At 38.3% G+C, this 20,312-nt stretch overlaps 3 protein-coding genes and 1 long non-coding RNA gene across 4 annotated transcripts; 1 reads left to right on the forward strand and 3 right to left on the reverse strand.

Annotated features, from left to right (window-relative positions):
* Positions 1 to 815: 815 nt before the first annotated feature.
* Positions 816 to 3,270, reverse strand: LOC103340504 (putative pectinesterase/pectinesterase inhibitor 45). The gene is made up of 3 exons (XM_008243924.3): positions 2,270 to 3,270; positions 2,002 to 2,162; positions 816 to 1,861 (listed from the first exon to the last, which is right to left on the reverse strand). Exons 1-3 carry the CDS (start codon positions 3,199 to 3,201, stop codon positions 1,164 to 1,166), a joined length of 1,791 nt encoding a protein of 596 aa, XP_008242146.2. The 5' UTR covers positions 3,202 to 3,270; the 3' UTR covers positions 816 to 1,163.
* Positions 1,324 to 3,619, forward strand: LOC148914563 (uncharacterized). The gene is made up of 3 exons (XR_016122657.1): positions 1,324 to 1,463; positions 1,601 to 2,090; positions 2,247 to 3,619. It is a non-coding gene; the product is annotated as an uncharacterized LOC148914563 (long non-coding RNA).
* Positions 3,620 to 4,064: 445 nt separating this feature from the next.
* LOC103340503 (Plant invertase/pectin methylesterase inhibitor superfamily) lies at positions 4,065 to 6,162 on the reverse strand. The gene is made up of 2 exons (XM_008243923.2): positions 4,991 to 6,162; positions 4,065 to 4,839 (listed from the first exon to the last, which is right to left on the reverse strand). The coding sequence occupies exons 1-2, from the start codon at positions 5,946 to 5,948 to the stop codon at positions 4,157 to 4,159; spliced, it is 1,641 nt and encodes a 546-aa protein (XP_008242145.2). The 5' UTR covers positions 5,949 to 6,162; the 3' UTR covers positions 4,065 to 4,156.
* Positions 6,163 to 7,326: 1,164 nt separating this feature from the next.
* On the reverse strand, positions 7,327 to 10,113 carry LOC103340502 (pectinesterase/pectinesterase inhibitor PPE8B). The gene is made up of 3 exons (XM_008243922.2): positions 9,657 to 10,113; positions 8,763 to 9,284; positions 7,327 to 8,106 (listed from the first exon to the last, which is right to left on the reverse strand). Exons 1-3 carry the CDS (start codon positions 9,985 to 9,987, stop codon positions 7,406 to 7,408), a joined length of 1,554 nt encoding a protein of 517 aa, XP_008242144.2. The 5' UTR covers positions 9,988 to 10,113; the 3' UTR covers positions 7,327 to 7,405.
* Between the last annotated feature and the right edge of the window lie 10,199 nt (positions 10,114 to 20,312).

The raw sequence follows: 20,312 nt of genomic DNA on the forward strand, positions 1-20,312 counted from the left end.
GCGGATCCTAGGCGGTAGGTGGGGGCCTAGGCGGAAGGAGAGCGCCTAGGCGGATCCTAGGCGGTAGCCGGCCGCCTAGGCTGTAGGCGGGAGGATAGCGCCGCGATTTCACCCTAATCGTTAGGGGTAGGCGCCAGGGAGTTAGGCGGCGCCAAGGCGGGTCGGATGGCTGCTTCTTTACTCTTCTCGACCCAACCAGTGGCAGCGATGGTTCTTCTCAACTCATCAGAGGTATCTGGGAATTTTTCTTCTTTTCTTTGTAGCTGCTTCTGGGCTCATATTATTTCAAAGGCGCACAAAGAGGAGATGATTGAGGCAGAGAAATAGCAGGGAGGATGGAGGTAGAGAGAGATGGGAGGTGATGGAGGCGGATAGATGAGAGCTATATAGGATACAACGGATAGATAACTGAGGATAGGGTTCGTCCAAAAAAAGGTGAAAATAGGGTTAGTGAAACGCTATGGTTTACTTGTGGGCTGGTATTTTATCAAGGTTCTCTTATGGGCCCATATACTAAAACATAACCTAATTTTTCGAACATTGACTGAAGAAGGAGTGTGAAGTTTTGATATAGTTGAACCCCATATTTTGCAGGATGTGGTCTTCTTCTTTTTTCTCTTGTATTATAGATTCAAGGTGATCTTCGTTTTTTCTGTTAAACTGTAAACCATGTACAAAAGAAGAGAAGTGAAAGAAATTTTTGCATTTGGAGCAAACTGTCAAACAACACCAAAAACAAGGCAGAGTCCATTTCCCACTTTGCAGCACCACAAACAATACATCCTTTCCGTCACATGTACAATTTATAATTCCACCCTCACCACCAGGACAAATGTCTATCCTCTTTCTGGAAGAAGTTTTCCAATTAAAGCAAAATTTTGAAAACATGGAAACCTAGCATTCAGTTCTCTGGTACAACCTAGCATTTAATGAATTATCTACATGATGAACAAATTGTTCTCATACGTAATTCATTTTTTTTCCTTCTTTTCGTTACGGCTAATATATATTAGTGTGTTGAAAAATACAACAGGATGCCAATTTCCCTGCCTTGTTGATCAATTTGAAACAAGAAATTGACAACATCGCCATTTCAATCCAGACACAGATGTTCCACTCTTGTTGATCAGATACTCGTCGTCTCAGTTCGACAGATGAACTCCTTAGTTTTCAGATAGGCCGAAGCGAACAGGAACCCCCTTGACCCTGAGCCAAGCATTCCCTTTCAAGAAAGGCCCTACAGTATATTTCATAGCCTCTTGCTTGTCAATGACTTTGTATCCAGACCACTTGACCCTGTTATCAGTCTTGGCACCTGGTCCCTTGTTGTTATACTCTGCATAATACAGCGTTTTCAGTGCAAAGTCTCCTTGCCATGGTGTCCATCCATCTGGGTGAATCAGATCCTCAATTGTTGAGTCCATCACTATGGTTCTTGAGAATTCCTTCCATGGCCTCCCGAGGTAGGTCTTGAACTGAGACTTTACTGGCTCAAGATCTTTGTCAGGCATGATTTTGCAATTCTGCAGAACTATTCCTGTGGTTTCCTGTTTGTCAGTCCGTCCCTGGGCAGTAACAATGTTTTGTTGGTTTTCCATAGGTTTCCGGACGTAGATCAAGCAGTTCTGAAAGATAGCAGCAGCGTCACCAAAGATGAAATCAACGGTGCCTGAAATAACACAGCTCTTATAGAACTGCCGATGGGTTTGTGCATACAAGGTGTCTTGGTACCCTTCAAATCGGCAGTTGAGAAAAATAGCACGGTCTGCTTGGACTCTTGCTGCCACTGCCTGATGCTTCTCAGGACCTGCCGTGTTTCTGAATCCCATGGACTTTGCCATAAAACCTTCTCCTAAGGCCGCTGAAACAGAAACAAATGAAAAAGGAATAAGTGCCATTGACAATGGCATTAACTTCTAACAGTAAGTATGGAAGTGGAGCATATCATATGGTTTAAAATGGTGAGTTAGGCCTCAGTTCTTGCCTAAGTTTTGCACATACCAAAAGATGCAGTTTGGAATGTCCTAACTCCGTCTGCAAAGTTCTTATTCCCTGTGATGATGCTCTTCTGTGACCCATCACCGTATATGGTAACATTTGGCATCTTTTTTGTCACAATCACAGTCTCATCATAGACTCCTCCTTTAACGTAGATGATATATCTGAATTTTCATAAGGGTAAAAACGAACTAATAAATAAAGATAGCAAGTGTGTGTAATTATTTTTTCTTCTTTTTCTTTTTCAGAAGTGAAGGAACAAAACGCATACCGTCCTTCATATTTTGCAGGCATGGCTGCCAAGGCTTCACTAATGGTTTTGAAGTTTCCACTGCCATCTTTTGCCACAGTCACATTAGGTGTGGGCTTCTCATCGTTTTTCTTCAACACCCTTCGCTCCTCATGGCTCATCCAGGTAGGAAACCTGTCCTTGTTCTGTGCTAGAAGACGACGTTTTGCTCCCGAAACTGCTGCTGTAACCGGTAGCTGGAATTGGGAAAGGAGTGAAAGCATGGCCAAGGAATTGCTGGTGAATTCCTTGGAGGCCTGCAACATCTTCTCCAAGTCAGACTTCAATTTTCCATCAGGAAACCCATCAACACACGTCTGCTGGTAAGATATGACTGCACTCAGCCAAGTGTTCAAGAGACCGGTTCGAATCTTCCCTGAAGCAGTTGTGTTGCCAATTTGAGAAATGGCATCCCCTAATTCGTCCATGGCATCTTCAAACAGCACTTTGCAATCCTCAAATGCTCCCTTCTCTTCTGGGCTGTTAAAAGTGAGCTCGCTGGATTTGCTGTAGGCAATCCTGGCCTCATCCGAGGCTACTGAGATAGCGGTCTTGATGAATTCCTTCGGTTTAGATGCGTCCTTTGCCTTTCCGATGATGCTCTCGCACTTGTCCTTGTAGTCCGTTGCACCACACATCTGCTTCATGATCTTCTCACCTTTTGCCGGCACTTTCTTCTTGGCTTGATCGTTCTTGGGTTGAGCTTTTGCCGGAGCAGGCTTAGAATTGGCTGTTTTGTCTTGCTTAGCATTGCCCTTCTTACTATTAAGTTTGTTCAAAAGTAAATAGGTTCCGACAGCAATCAGAATAAGCAGGACGACGACGACAACTGCGATTATAATTCTCTTCCTCATTTTACGTGCCCTCTCAGCCTTTCGGCGTTCGGATATCTGGTCGAAATCCTGGAATGCCATTGCGAGAGTGGCTAAGGCAGAGGAACCTCTGCCTTAATAATTCAGGCCCAGGCACACGGCGACAGAGAGAAAGAGACTGGAAAGAGATTGAAATACGATGGTGTTTCAGCTTTAATCAATTTCCTCTTCCTATCTCTTTGTTCTTCAGTTTGGAATTTGAGTCTCCGTTATTATTTTGGCAATTGACAGAGGAGGGCTGGTCAGGAGAGTTTTCAGGTTTTCTATTTTTCAAAAGTTAGTTAGAGATGACAACAGGGATCCTTTCCTTTCCAACCGCATTTCCCTCGCGAATGCTTTCCTTCAGGTCAATTTTCAGCTTCCAAAATTACGTCTAGACCCCCAACTCTCAAACTATATATGAGCATGTATTGTTCAAATTTGTCAATGAATTCAAAGGCTGTGTTCTTTTGTGAGGTTATGATTTTAGCTCCAACATATTCATGACTCAGAATCCAATCTACATTCTTCAACCAATTAAAGCACCAATGCTGCTAGAAGGATCAAATTTTGACCACGTTAGCTGCCCATATGAAGTGTACTTATAGCATCCATTGTTATGACTAATTGCCACCCGCATCAACTGCCATGTCATGCGATTAGCTAATACGACCGCAAAATGCAATCCAATCTACATTCTTCAACTAATTAAGGAACGAATGTTGCTAGAAGGATCACATTTTTACCATGTTAACCGACCTATATGACATGTGCTTATAACATCAATCGTTACATATTATTGTTAATCGACACATCAACTACCACATCACGTGGTAAGCTAATAGGATCATGAAATGCCCAAAATGTATAATAATATCAGAAAATATTTGACCTCATCCATACAACTAACACCTTTGGTGTACCTATCTTAAACACTTATAAAACATTGATAATATTTCTTATCTTGTAGGAGAATTCTTACATAGAAGAACAATCATTCATACAGAAATCCCAAAGATCAGATGCCATCATCATAAGGAAATGAAGTGGCCCGCAGCCATTCATCACCAATAATAAACTCTGATACTGTGAAGTTTGCTGCATCATAATAATCCATAATATGATATCCAGTCCACTTAACCCTATTTTCTGTCCCTGAACCAGGCCCATAATTTTCATACTCTCCATAGTACAAAGTGTCCAACCCTAGATCCCCAGACCACTGTCTCCACCCAGTTGGGTCAATAAAGTCACCAATGTAGGACTCTAGGTACACTGTCCTAGAGAACACCCTCCATGGCCGGCCTAGGTAGCTTTTGACAATGCTGGAGTGCAAGTCATCAGTGGCCACAATTGAACAATTCTGTATGGAGATTCCTGTGACTTCATCTGCTGTGTCTCTGGATTGTGCTGTGATGACCGTGAACTGTCCCGGCATTGGCATCTTGGATACAATGTCACATCCTTGGAATATCACTGCTGCATTGCCAAATATATAATCTATGGTCCCAAATATGTCACACTCTCTGTAAAATTGTCTGAAAGAGTGGACATACAATGTGTCCTGGTAGCCATTGATGATGCACTTGTAGATTGCAGCAAAGTCTGCATTCACTCTGAGAGCAACAGCTTGGTGCTTTTCTGGTCCAGCTGTGTTCTCAAATGTTATATCTCTTGCCAGAAACCCATCTCCAGAAACAGCTGAAAATTGAATATCACGGAAAATCAAAATGGGATTAAATTCAGGTTCACTTGTGAAAGAGGTTTTGGATGCAAGCAATATTTTACCATATGAAGACAATATAAATAAATGAAATGAAACAAGGGCTGCAGTAATTAAATTTTTAATTACCTAGGGTTGCAGATCTGAATGTGGTCCAGCCATCAACCACACTTCTGTTACCAGTTATGACAGTGATGTCTCTTCCATCTCCAAGAAGAAAAATGTTGGTCTTGTAGCTTGGGATTTCCACATTTTCAACATAAACGCCTTCCTTGACATAGATGATTGTTCTATCATAACTATTATTTGGAGCAAAATTAACAGCATCAGTGATGGTGGTAAAGTTCCCAGTCCCATCTGCTGCAACTGTTAGAACTTCACTTGGATCATATTTGTCGCCAGAGCTCTCCAGGATCCGGCGATCTTTCCTTGACATCCATGTTGGAACAGCCAAGAGATGCCGGTTTGTACCGCCTTTTGGAGCCCCTGGCTTTGAGATAACTGAGAGAGAATTGCTAACATACTTGTATGTACTAGTTAAGGAATTTACTAGAGCCGGCTTCATAGGGCCAGATGCAGAATCCAAGCCTTCCAAGCATGTGTTCTTGTTTGTAAGAGCAGCACTGAGGTAAGCTCTTGCATCATTTAGTTTCTTGGCGTTGCCTGCTCGAACCCGAGAGACGGATCTTTGTAGAGAAGAGAGTGTGATTTGGTGAAGCTCCTTACAATCCTGGATAGCTCCCTTTTGCTTCTCAACGATATTTGAGTACTGTCCAGCCTTGTAGAAAAGATCAGAAAGCTTCCCGGCTTCGGATATCGCGACTTGGAGAGACTGGAGGAGGTAGGTTATGATGTTAGGACTGATGTTTATTGAGACTGAAAGTTTCAATGAGTCAAAGCAAACATCTGGGTATGGAGTGGACTTGCAGAATGATCTTATTGAAGACAAGTTGGGATTAAAATTAGTAGTATTTGTGGAAGAAGAAGAAGAAGAAGAAGAAGAAGAAGAATTGTGGAGAGCACTGCAGGTTGTTGAGAAGAAGATTATGCAGAGGAGCTGCAACACTTTTGCAATGGAGGAAGCCATAAGAGTAGTGTTGATGGGACAAAACTGACTCAAACATGTAAAAGAGAGAGTGAAAAAACTTAATGATGTTGGTTTTTCTTAAATAATATCTTTGGGAACGTAAGTTGCATGGATTTGCTTAATTAATGAATCATTACACGGGTTCTTATAATGTTCATCTTTGAAAAAGTATAATAATAAGACAATATGATTCTTGTATCTATGTATGTATATTTATGCAGAGTTTAATTCCCTTCTTTCACGGGAAATAGACTTTATGCAGAGTTGTTGTCCTGTTGAAAAGTTCCAAAGCAGAGGAAAGGGGAGCTGCATTCAGAAAACCTTAATAATATTTTCTACGCATATATCTATTATATATATATATATATATGTTTTATATCTCTGTTTTGTTTGGAGTTTCATGTTATCAGAATTCAGAGGGATGGGAGGAAGGTCTTCCTATCTCTGCAAAGATATTTTTCTGGCATGTTTTAGAAACTATGGACATGAGCCACATGGCCTTGTCCTTGGCCTTGTGGGCATGGACTAGGCAGAGTGAGTCATCTTTTGGAGTTTGTGAGTCAAGACTTCACCAAATCCATGAAAGCTCAAGCAAAAGTCTCACTCACAAATTCCAAAATATGAGTTTGATATGTGTCTAGTACTCTATAGGATAGAAATTGAGGTGAAGGATTTTGCTAGGGACAGTTGCCCTACGAGCAGGCAAGATGCACCAATGGCTGGGAGTCATCCACGCGCTATATGTATCAATGAATAGTTGAGAGTCGTCCACTCGCGCGGGGGCAACTTACTCAAGCATGCTCATGTTGTGAATTTGTGTGGGGATATGTAACTTGGACTTCCGTGAATGCCAGGTTTTCCATACTAAAACACAAGCAGAAGGCATTACAACTTGATGGAAACGTTCACAACTTTGATAGAGAGACTTAGCAAAAGCATTAGATGATATTAACAGGTAATATGTTGCCAAACTATAAATTAATTCACACCACCCTCTTTCAACTTGACCTTTGTCTGGTGAAAAATCACGGGGGACAAAGACAATTATAAACTTGTATTATTTATTTGTCCTGATATCTGCCAATATCTCACATGTCCAGATTCTTTTCTCAACAATTTTTTAGCCTTCTTTATCTATAGAGACCTGTCTTGTTTATATCCTACTTGACCGACTTATCTTAGCATCCCCAACAACTACCTGGTTATGCTAAGAGTTATAACCTATGGAAGGGATTCTTTTTTTTTTTTTTTTTTTCAGACCAGTTTTTTCAGAAATGGTGGTTTTTCTACTCATATTTTGTTACATACTAGGATGAATTCATTTTGCGAGTTCCTATATTCATCAGCATGGCACACAAATAAAATACTTATCACAGAATTTAGCTAAAAAAATTTGATTTAAGAAGAAGATATGATTAGGTACAAGAGGTGAAATTACACGTTAACTGCTAAAATCCTTAAACCCCAAAATCTGCAGTATATTTGACACCAGTAGAGGGCAACCACAGGTTGCCTTCAATAAACTGGGCCACAGTATAGTTCTTGGCCTGAGTAGACTCGTTGAACACTTGATAGCCGGGCCACTTGACCCGGCTACCGAGACCTGCCCCGGGTCCATAATTCATGTACTCTCCATAAAACAATGAATTCAAAGCAAAGTCACCATTCCACTCAAGCCACCCTTCAGGCCTTATGACATTGCTCAAGAAAGACTGCATAATTACAGTTCTTGAATACAGCTTCCATGGCCTACCAAGGTATGTGGGTGTGGAGTTGACTGAGGCAGCTTCCAAGTCTGAATCTGCAGTTATGTTACAGAATTGGATTGAAATTCCTGTTGGCTCATTTAGGTCCTTGCGGCCTTGGGCTGTGATGCTGTTCTTTTGGTTTGGGAGGCCTTTTTTGGCTAGGATTTGGCAGTTTTGGAACACAACTGTGGCATCACCAAAAATGAAGTCAACAGTGCCACTGATTTTGCAGTCTCTGTAGAATTGGCGCATTGTGTGTGTGTAGAGTGTGTCTTGGTAGCCCCTTATGTTGCATCTGTAGAAAACTGATAAGTCAGAATCTGATCTTAGTGCCACTGCTTGGTGCTTCTCTGGCCCTGCCGTGTTCTCAAATGTTATGTCTCTTGCTATGAACCCTCTGCCACTAACAGCTGAATTCACACAAAGAAAAACAGATCAATTTTGAATGGTTGACTGCTAAATTACCATTACTGTAGAATGTATATCAACGAAATATATGCGCCAGTTATATATAAACTCTTTGTCGGATCGGATACAATGCATGTAGCTTTCTATAAAGGTTGTATACAACCAATGCACACAAAAATTAATTGCAGAAAAAGATGTACATGTCAAAATGATAAAATGTTTTCTGATATCAGACTATTAAATGAGAGTCTATGCTAAGGTGAATTCAAGAAATTAAGCATATGTTTCCTGCTTGACCCCCTCCAACTAAAAAAAAAAGGTGAGCCTTTGGATGTGACATAAGACTTGCTAGCTCAAGCAGCTTACAGTATGTATTGGGTCCATGCACTTCACTCTCACACCTCTCATCTGCCATTTTGTTGAGGTTAATTGAATTGGTTGGGATATCATTTAAGATCTCAATGGTACGATTTTATCTAATAGTCTTAGAATGGCAAACCAACAAACGTTACTGTACAGAGGCCCCCAGGCCAAAGTTGACAAGATAAAGCAGAAAAAGAAAAAGAAAACTAATAATAAGGTACTTTGTGGCTAACAAAATCAGGGACCAGCAACAGGAAAAAGTAAAAGAAAATTTAAACAGATGCTTATTGCTTACCAAAGGTTGCAGATCTAAATGTGGTCCAGCCATCCACAAAGTTTCTGTTACCAGAGATTATAGTAGCATCCATACCATCTCCAATCATCATTAGGTTCCATTTTTTCTTCTTAATCTCCACATTCTCTTTGTATGTGCCTCTCTTGATGTATATGACATATCTTCTCATGCTATAATCTGGTGCTGCTAACACGGCATCCGTCACATTTGTGAAATTCCCAGTGCCATCTTGAGCTACAATGGCATCAACAGAGACCCCATCGGCCTGAAGTAGTTTTCGATCTTCGGTTTTAACCCATGAAGGGATTTGGCCATTAGGCCTTTGCTGATTAGAATTTGGGTGCACTTGGGTAAGAAGTTCTTGGACTAAAGAGGTTACTTGGTCAAGGCCAGCTGAGACCAGCCCTTGGACAATGCTGTTGGTGCCTTCAAACCCATTACTGCATGTGTCCTGGTTAACAAGTGCAGCGCTCAACCATGTCCTCAGATCAGAACTTAGCTTCCCAGTGCTGTTATTTTTGCCTGCAAATAAATCAAAATTTGTGCCTCTTTGTTAATTTGGTTAACTTTTGCAGCTGAAAATCATATAAATGTAACCAAATTGTATTTTGTACATGATTTAAGCAAGCAAGATTAATCACAGCCCTAAGGTAAATATGTGACTAGCATGCAGAGCATGTTGGAATTTGCAGAGGAAAATCTTCTACTATATATATATAAATTTTTTTTATAACTTAAATTTCAAGCCACCCTGTGACCTCATGACCCTGAACTCAAAGTTTCCAAAATAAGCGGCAACGTGTCAACACCTACAGAAAATGCCATAAACACTAAACATCTAAAAGGAGAAACTTCAAGTACTTAATTGACTGGGATTGTTCATAATTTAGTTACCCTTCTGATTCTGGGAAGCAGAGATAGACCAGTTCAACTCATCAGCAGAGAAGTCAAGCAAATCAAGGCAGTCGGAAATGGCGTTGGAAAGCCGAAAATCTCCAAAAGCATTTGCAAACGGAGAGAGAATGGAGGCCACCTGTTGCACAGCATCAATGGTGTCCTTCAAAGAGCCTGCAAATTCAGAAGCGGGCACCTTCAAACACCCTGTCTGTAAATCATCTGTGATGCTGCAGCTAGCAAATGGGATGAAGCTGCTGCTGAAAAAAGCACACAATAAGACTAACAAAAGCAACTGCTTCCCAGCAGGCAATGGATTATCAGAAGCCATTAGCAAATATGGCACTAGTTAGCTATTAATGATCAAAGTCTTAAGGCCTACAATAAACTTGAAGTGCCTAAGAATTATGAGAGTGGAGGGCAGCCTATTTAAGGCAAGCAGGGATGGGATGTTGAGAAGGGAGGTTAGCGGCAGGTGAGAGAATTTAAGAGGGCCGGTGGATATGTTGATGTGGCATGAGTCAGAGTCAAATCGCACTAGAAAAACTTACGTAGGGTTGTTCTTGTCGCTCCAAAATGTATTGATTGTATTGGTAGAATAATTTAACTAGAAGATGAAATGTGTTGAAAAAAATTAAATCTTTCATCAAATTTAAACATATGTTAGTTTTTAACTTAGATTATTTTCCTACTTAACACTGTTACGTGACGGAAAGAGTTTGAAATTTGGATGAAGGGTGTGTCGGTGTTGGGATTTCATTCTCCTAGTCTAAATATTGAAAAATCCCACATGCAAAAACAAAGAGTGGTCTTTTTCTTTGGGTATCAAACCACGAGTGCTTTTCAAATGGACAAATAATATCAAGGGCCCTCTCCCATTTGAATGTCTCGTAGACTCAAATTAGAGGCCATGCATAATGCGCATTACTTGTCCCTTCAGCCTCCATCGCTCGCTTTCCAAGACCAATTGAATTGAGAATTAATGATGGTAATTAACATAATTGCAGAGTCAGTGTGCCACGTGTATCTCTATTTCTCTAGATTTCTGCACCTGGTTACTGGTAAAGTCAATTTGTTATCCAGGTGGAAAAAAAAATGTAAAAAAGTGAGAGTTGAATTCTGCTTTTCAATTGCAACTATAAACATTGTCCATGTTATCAAATATGAGCAATTTTGTTTTTTCAAACTTTTTTGTCTTGATTTGTTTTTACTTTAGTATCATTGTCACATGGAACCTACAAAGAAAAGTATTGTAATAGAATATTTGTGGTGAAGGCATTTATAACGAGAGTTATGGATGAATTAATGAAGCTATAGGAAGGCACATGGATCTATGACGCAAGTTACAGGGAAAGGAAATATCTTCGTTCACTGCTTTGACTCAAAATGTATTCTTATCGCTATTCTTAATATTTGATACCTGTTCATTGTCATAACTATTAATTACAATTAACTCTTTACTTTGAAATTATGAAATTATAGTTATGTCAATGACACATGTCAAGTGTTGAAAAATGTGATGAAAATACATCTTATTAAAGTGGTGAGAAAAATACTTTCGGGAGAAAAACAAACTCTCATCCATCAAATTTTAATCCAAAAGATTAACTATCACTTAGCTATGTAAATACAAAAAAAATAATAATAATAATAATATTAATACAAATCAACCATATGAAATTGAATGAGATTCTGGAACAGAGACACGGTCAATGGCAAAGCATATTGCAACCACTAAAGAAGTGTGGACCCCAGAAACCATACATGCATGTTGACATGTTGCATTATAAAACAAAAATAATATTTTTATATCATGAGCAATTACTGACGTGGATTAAGATTTATAAAACTGACATGTTTTGTTATCAGAAGAAATAGAAGGAAGCGAAGAAAGTGTCATTTCCGAAATTAAAGAGAAAAGGAATAACTTAATTGCTTTTCCAAAAAGCAATAAAGGCTCGAAGACGGAAATGGCTCATGGCTTTAAAGAAGAGGGAAGCAGGACGACGCAAAAAACGCGTTTTTACAGCTTGGGTTGCTTGGACTTTTCTCCAAACTGCTCTAATTTTCAGAAAAGCAGTCCACATCTATAAAAACGCGGTTACAGCTTATTGCATTGTCTCACTGTGTGTAAACAATTAAGCTTAAGCCATGCATCTTAATATAATTACATGCACGTCATTATATTGATTCGTTGGCAATATTAATTGTCGATCCATCATCACCCCAACATGCACGTTCTTTTCTGTTAAATATTATCATAAGTCCTTTCTGATTTCTCCTTTACTAATGAAGTTTAAGGACCAATACAATCAATGCTTTGCATCAAGTAAATTCAAGTGTTTAATTTTTTTTCTCAATAAATATTGTTGGTTATATTTCTTTATGTTAATTATTTGTAGCAGTGTTTATGGGCGCGTGTTCTAGCGTAATCGGTACGACCCTAAACTGAACCTATATACATTGTCATTGTTTCTCAGAAAATTCGTGCAACGAAATATCCTGAATTTGAGATTTTTTACACCAAAATATTATCTTAAGTTATTTGTGCTTATATGACAGCTCAAGATCGGCCTCATGAAAAACCTATAGATTCTACCATGTGGAGACGCTCTATTAAATTGTTGAAACAAAAATTATTTAGTATATATGCATGCTTTAACTTTATCATGTCTCTCCATCTATCATTGATTTTGTGACCAACTTGTCATATCAAAATTTTCATGCACAATGTAGGTAGCCATCTTCTACAACTTTCATGTGGCATTGAACTGTGGATTCGTCTTTTCGACGCAACTATGATTCTTTCTTCTTTTATCTTAAAATAGGCTAAAGTTATGTGGTAGAAGAACACAGGGGTGGTGGGGTGGGGGCCAGTCTGAGACAAGGGCTGCTAAATGAATCGACTTTTGGGCTGGTTTGGTTTTTAGAAAATCTTTGCTTTCTCTTTTATATGCGATTTGTCGGATCATATTTGAGGTGGATTTGTAATGTCTTTGAAGCTGCACATGTAATTGAAATTGCAATTCATCTCCACCTTCTCTCTTTAAGAATGCAGTTGAAACATAGTCGTTCTCATAAGCCTAAATCTATTTAAAAAGAATTGGACAGCTTTGTTTTTTTCATTTGGGTAGACTTGCAAGCTATGGATGCATCTGATTTGGGCTGCTGAAATCCTAATGGGCCAAAAAATATAGTGGGCTTATATTCTTGAAAATTTAGGTGAACATATAAAATCAAAATTCATTCTTCGTTTCGTTTTTTGAAATAGAATCATAAGCGACTTTTGAAGAAACTAGTCATAAAACATGTGCTTATATTATCCAAAAGCTTTCAAGTTTTACAGTAAACTAAGACCATATATCCAAAAGGTTCACACTTCTATTTTGCAAGTCAATGCGTACTTCAATCTAGATTTATAATTTTTTTTTTAATAGAGACAATTCAGATCAATAGTTTAAAACTGCTAAAAACTTACTCTTCTTCCGAGATCCAACTCTCAAATTCTTATTGTTCTCCTTAGTGAGACTAGCTTGCCTTCCACATTACTGCTAAACAGTCCTAACTCATTTACATGATATTATAGTATTTATCTGTGTCTAGGTATATTATCGTGTACTATGTTCATATCTCCTATAATTTATTGGACTCTTGTCTTGTACATTATATATAAAGTGAATACAAGATGGAAATACCTATAGGATGGCTTAAAACACTAAAAGAGTAAAGTCTGCGTTTTGAGTAGTCAAGAGTAATACAGTAATATATAAAAACACGCCAAAGGGATTGATACAATGTATCAATCCTCTACAGTACATAACGTAAAAACAAATAAAAACACAGAAATTATTTTACGTTGTAAAACCCCACCTCTGGGGAAAATCCACAGAACTTGATAGTCCAAGGAAAATCCATTATAGAACGATGATTACAAGAAGTATACAAACTTGTCCTAGACACTTTAGACAACGTACTAACTTCTTCGTAACTCAACTTCTCGCGGGATGATCTTTTGACACTTCTTATGTTGAACGCACATCTGGTCATGATTGCTTCAAGCTAGCTGGAGTTCTTCCAACTCTCCTTATGTTGAATTCGATACTGGTCACGATCGATTCAAGCTATACCGAAGAAAAACCGCCACAACGGTCTTGGTGCCCTCAACCGTATGAGTCATTGAACATGCAAATGAATGCAATATGAATACAAAGATAAATCACCAAGATAATCTTACTCTTGATGATTTACCCTTCTGGAAAATAAAGCGCAACAACTTTCTTTTGTGTATCTGAAAACTCAAGAATTACTCTAGTCGTTGAAAGTTGTTGAACAAATGAAAACCAAGCCTTGCTTTTTATAATGGTTTTCAAAACTGGAAACAAGATCAATTAGTTCCTAATCAATAGATTAATTTTCCAAAATCAAACTAATTGATTTCTAATCAAAGAAGACTTTTAATGTTCAAAACTGGAAAGCAATTTTGTAAAATAAATTAATCTTTCTTAAAATAAAAAGTCTTCTTAATCAAAATGTTAATTAGATTGTGAGTTTGAAATAATGCTTGAAATACCACAATCAAGATGCATGATTGAATGAAGAATTTACCTTAGTGATCGTTGATTGACATATGAGCCTTCAGAGCATATCATGGAATTTAGACAGCCACCATCACAACTAATTTACCATCTATATTTAGTCTAATTTGTCTATAGGAAATGCCAATCCCAAAATCAATACTAACACAAGAGCTACCAAGTAATTCTCCTTAGAACGATCCCTTATGCTATAATTAGAGAGAGAGAGAGAGAGAGAGAGAGAGGGATTACGCTGTGGTTATTGGGTGGAGAAGTGGTGTGGAGCTACGAGCCATGGTAGGCGAAAGTGAGTTTAAATGAGGCCTCTTGTTCTCTGGCTCGTCAAAGTCAGAGTTTTCCATTTATTGTTGTTATGGTGCTCTTTACGGAACCCACAGCACCATTACAGCTCTCAGTTCCGAGCTCTTTCTGTCAAAAGAAAAAGCCTAGGACTGCTCCGCAGGCACGACTCGGAGTGAGAGAGAGCTTGTCGTCGACACGACGACGTTGAGAGATCACGAGGAATTCATTTAATTACTATCGTAAAAATAGAATCTTTAATAAATTTCGCCCCAAAAAATGAAGGGTATAGCCGAACGGATATACTGTCTATACTATTTATAAAATATAAAAAAGGACCCGCCTGGCGCTAGCGCCACATGTTAAAAAATTATAGCCCAGCGGCTATACTATTTTTATAATAAAAACCGTAGCATAGCCGGCCGGCTATACTTTTTTTTTTTTTATAAAATTAAAACCTAAATATAGCCGCCCGGCAACAAAGGCAGGCATAAAAAGCTTGCTAGCTGCATCCGTGGATTCAATTCAACTTAAAAGCTCCAAAGTTTGAGCTAGCTTTTGGAGTTTGGATCAAAACAAAGTTCCTTCATGCGCCTCAGAATTCACTATCTGCAGATTAATGGCAACAGAAGCTGATATTCCAGAAGCTATATCTGTCACGGTAGGGTATTCTAGAATCTTGATCACTCTAACTCAAATAGCTTACTCTGTTTTTCTGTCATCTCATGATCTTATTATATCTTATAATTATGCGTTATAGTATAATTGTTCTCGTTGATGAAAAATCAATCACAATCATATGTAGGCAAGATCATGTATTGCTAGTTACTACAAAAGGAGTATCTTAACTTCAACACTTCTTTTCCAGCAAAAAAAATCTTCAACACCTTTTTTTTAGCCAGAAACCAATGAGCAGGTATCTTAACCTCAACACTTCTTTTTGCAAGGTGCATGGTGTGGCTGCGTTGCATCTATGTGCTCTCTGTCTATAATTTTCTCTCTCATGCAATGCAAGATGAGAGACTCCATGTCAAGAAGGGTGTTGTTAGCTTGATGCCGCATTATTATTCACTTGTCTTCACTTCACTCCCTTTTTACTGTAAGTCTGGCCAAATGATGTGTTTTTCATTTGAAGCCATTCTTTCTAGATTCAATATAACACTCTTGGTATGATTAGGGCTCATACGTAGTACATCAGATGTATATAAGAGTGTTACCACTCTCTCTCTCTCTCTCTCTCTCTCTCTCCCTGTGGACAGTGGATGCTATGATAATTGTTGACTTGTTAGGAGTGATCTAATTGTATTGTTCTGATTTACTCTAGCAATTGTTAGTTGTTGTGAGTTGGCTTTATGTTAGAAATATGCAGAAAACTCAACACCCAGCAGCGTAGTTCTGTGTTGGCTTTATGTCTCCTCCGTATTAAGAACAGAAACAATTCCGTTCTACTCTTATTATCACAAGTGCTTTCATGCATTAGGCCAATGCCAGTAAAAAATCCGATGATTCATATGACATTTAAGGGCTGGTAAGGACAAATTAATATCAAATGATTGTTGAGTAAAATTAAAAATAATTTTTTGTTTTTATTTTATATTATTATTATTTTGGTCAAAGGTTTTTATTTTACTAATTTTTCTTCATCTTTCATGCTCTGTTTACATGTTTTCTTATCTCTTCAACCCCCCAAACCACAAAAGAAGAAGAAGAAGAAGAAGAAGAAACTCTGAAAAATCGACCTAGGTGGCGCCTAGGCGGTAGGCGGCTCCTAGGCGGTAGGCGGGGGAACACCCCTACGAGTTCACCCTAAATGTTAGGGGTAGGCGCCAAGGAGTTAGGCGGCGCTTGGGCGCCCACCTAGGCCGCCTGGGCGGGGTCGGGTGGCTGCTTCTCTATTCTTCTGGATCCAACCAGTGGAAGCGACGGCTTCTTCTCTACTCGTCAGAAGTATCTTTGAATTTTTCTTCTTTTCTTCATAGCTGCTGGTGGGCTCACCTTATTTCAAGGGCGCGCAAGAGGAGATGATGGAGGCAAAGAAATGAAGGTTGAGAGATGGGAGGTGATGGAGGTGGAGAGATGAGAGATAATTGAGGGTAGGGTTCGTCCAAAAAAAGGTGAAGATAGGGTTAGTGAAACGCTGTGTTTCACTTATGGGCTTTGGTATCTAATAAGTATTGGTAGGATTTATTGTTGGTTTGGCTTAGCATAGATTGATACACAGAGGCGTTATTCACCTAACAAGTCAGAAAGGCTGATCATTTTATTATATTATTGTGCAAGGTTGGGGGATAAATCTATGCAACTAACTAACAAAGGTCTGAGTCAAGCATCACGTTTCGTTATACAAGTAAACGACCCACTATCACTCACGGTCACGGGAATTCTAATATGGTTGTGTGCTTTCATTATTATATTTAATTGCACCATTTAGTGTTGAGATGGTTGATCTCTTGTTTGTCAAGTTTCCATCGATAGTCCTTGCACTGCATACTTGACATCAAGTTCTAGGAATTACAGAAACTGGCAATCCACCTCTACAATGTCAAAATTTTAGTTCTTGAGTTGCAGTTGCAGAAATGTTGAGAGGAGATTTATATGCAATGCACCGTTTCCTGAACCGGTGAAGACAAAAACCAGAGGCAGATTCCTGATGGCAGTCCCAGAGTCACTATCTCTTCACCCACTGAAATCACTGCAGCCTTGGCCGCAGCCAAGGACAGATACATATAATATGCTCCCAATGGGTGGAACGGTGTTAAATATCCAAGACTTAAGTACCCTTGAAAAAGAAAAGAAAAAATGAGAAAAAGAACACCGTTCCACCCATTGGGAGCATATTATATGTATTTGGAATCCTTTTCACCAATTTATAGACACAATTTTTTGACTTTGGACCTCTGGTGCAGCTGGGGATCATTCTTCCTGATATAGCCTATGCCTTTTTTATCTCACATTCACAAGGCTCAGAAGGATACCATGCTAATCTTGGACAAGGTATGGTCTTGTTTGCATTTGCATATTTTATGAGCAGGGCAGTGATTTATAAACCTGTTTTGCTTCATTACTAGTTTATCATTGTCTCTGGTGTGCAGATCCTAGCTGAAAGGGTGTCCCTGTGTGATGTGAGCATATTATATCCATTGTGCAGGAATCTTTTACAAACCTTAAAAGGGATACATTTTCATGACCTTTTTCATATGGATTTGGAAGAAACGTGCAATTATGTTGTCGTTTCCGGTCAAATCAAGATTATTAATGTCCAAAATAGTTTGGAAGATCTTGACGATCCTGTATATCCTGAACAAGTAAATTCGTGGAGAATTAAGGACTTAAAAGCACTGAGGGACATGTTAAAGAAAAACATACTGTTACCGGGATATGATTCTTGGCTTGATCGTAATTATTTCTTTGATTTCTTTGACAATGAAGATTATGAGTAAGTTTCGTTGTGTTACAACTTTTATTTTGTTCCTAAAATTTACTAAGTGAAAAAAGTACGTAAAATATGTTATTTGGCTCACAAACCTTAGTTTTTAATTATTATTTTTTCAGGTACTGTACATTTGTGGAGCGACTAGAGAATCATCCCTTTTTAATGACTCAGGAGGAAAGAAGGTGGTGGTTTCTTCAAATAAAGAGCTTCGTAAAAGAAAGTGAGTTGAAGAGAATATTAGATGATAGGGCATTCGATGAGTATAGAGACTGGAATTGGTTTAAAGACACGGCTCCTCGTTTCCAAAGTATATATATAAGTCCGAACAATGAATATGATGGTAAAAGTGTCCGGGACCTTGTAAGTTTTTTGAAATATGTAAATCTCGATTGCAAGGAGGCTGCGGACTTTGAGGTCAAAAGATCGTATATGAAGTTCTTGAATCAGATATATACCTTCATATGAATGTAAATGTAAGAAGTTTGAATAAAATACTCTTTTCTTGGAGCTTTCATCCGAATAAAGTTACGATCAATAGAAGTGCAGTGACACAACCATAAATATTTCGAAGTTGTTTTTAAAAAAACTTAGATATCTCTCTCTCTCTCTCTCTCTCTTGAACAGCACCCACAGCCAGACACGTTTTGGCCGACAACAACCACCACCTTCGACCACCAAATTCGACCGGGCCGGTACCAAAACGACCGGCTCAACCACCACCTATAAAAACGATCGTTTTTTATAGGGGATCACCCTAGGCTTTAAATCATTAATTGGGAACCCTAATTCTAATATAGGGGAAAATGAAAAGAGAAGAATGCACGTGTGTTGAAAACAAGAGAGGCAAAATAGGTAAATTATTTTACCTCAAGTGCCCTGCTTCTTGATGGTGTTAGTTTTATCATTTTTCAATCTGATTAGGCGAAGATGTTGATGCTGCTTAACCTACACTCGCATAAAAAAGGATATCAATATCTTGTTCTGAAATTTGTCACAATTTATTTATATACATCCAGGAAACTACACCCTGTTTTCCCCTCTATACTTAGTATGTCTTACACTCTGCTATCCAACCTATACTTAGATGAATTATTTAAGCGTTTTTTCCATGAAAACTAGAACCCTATTTGAGCTTCTGTTTATTCCCTCTTGGCATCGAATTGCATGTATTGGGAGATATTAGTGAATTTAATTTAATTAGCAATCAAAGCAATTAATGAATTTAATTAGCAATCAAAGCAAATAAGTTACTTGTATAATCGAGGTATTGATGAATTTAAAGGGAATAACAACATCAAGAATTTAATGACGTAAGTATAAGGATAAGGATGAAATGAAGGCCCTAAGAAAATAGTTGGGAGTTTCACTAAAACACCCAAAATGGGGGTTGAAATTATAAAAAAATCCAAGCACTATTTAAACATATAAACACACCCAAAACTCATCATTACACACACTCAAAACTCATTTATAAACACACCCAAAAAGTTGACTTTGGGGTTAATTTTGGGTGTGTTTCTATGTTTAAATAGTGCTTGAGTTTTTTTATAAATACATGTCTAGGATTGGATTTATTTATAAATTTGTAAAAATGGTATTCATATGAAGGTATATATCAGATTGAAGAACTTGATATACAATCTTCTGACTTCAGAGTCCGCAGCCTCATCACAATCAAGATATACATCTTTCACAAATTCTTCAAGGTCCCGCGCACACATCCAACATCATATTTCTTGTTCGGATCTTTATATCTATTTTGGGACCGAGGAGCTAGCCATGTCTTTAAAACTATTCCAGTAAACTCATCGAATGCCCTATCATCTAATATTCTCTTCAATTCACTTTCATTTACGAAGCTCTTTATTTCAAAAAACCACTTCCTTCTTTCTGCCGGAGTCAATAAAAAGGGATGATTCTCTAGGCGCTCGATAAATGTACAGTACCTGAAAAAAAATTTAGAAATGTAAAATATATTCTACGTACTTTTTTCACTTTGTTCATTTAGAAAAAAAAAGTTGTAACACGGTTAAACTTACTCATAATTTTCATTTTCAAAGAAATCAAGGAAATAACCACAATCAAGCCAAGAATCATAAACAGTAAGTTATCTTTTAAGAGCAACTCCACCCATTTGCCCTTAGCCATGGCAAGAGGGGAGATAGGGTAGCCACTATTCACGTGAATAGTAGTTTCCCTTTCAAATAGTATTTTCCGTTTCCACCCGTTGCCATGGCAAAGGGCAATTACTATTCATTTTTTTATTTTTTTCACAACTTTTTTTACCTCAATAATTAATTTGGATAATATTTTCGGATAAGATTTTTGGGTTCCTACGTGTCAATACTA

The sequence above is a fragment of the Prunus mume genome, linkage group LG8 (genome assembly GCF_029339155.1).
Source record: "Prunus mume cultivar Tortuosa linkage group LG8, ASM2933915v1, whole genome shotgun sequence".
Classification (NCBI taxonomy): domain Eukaryota; kingdom Viridiplantae; phylum Streptophyta; class Magnoliopsida; order Rosales; family Rosaceae; genus Prunus; species Prunus mume.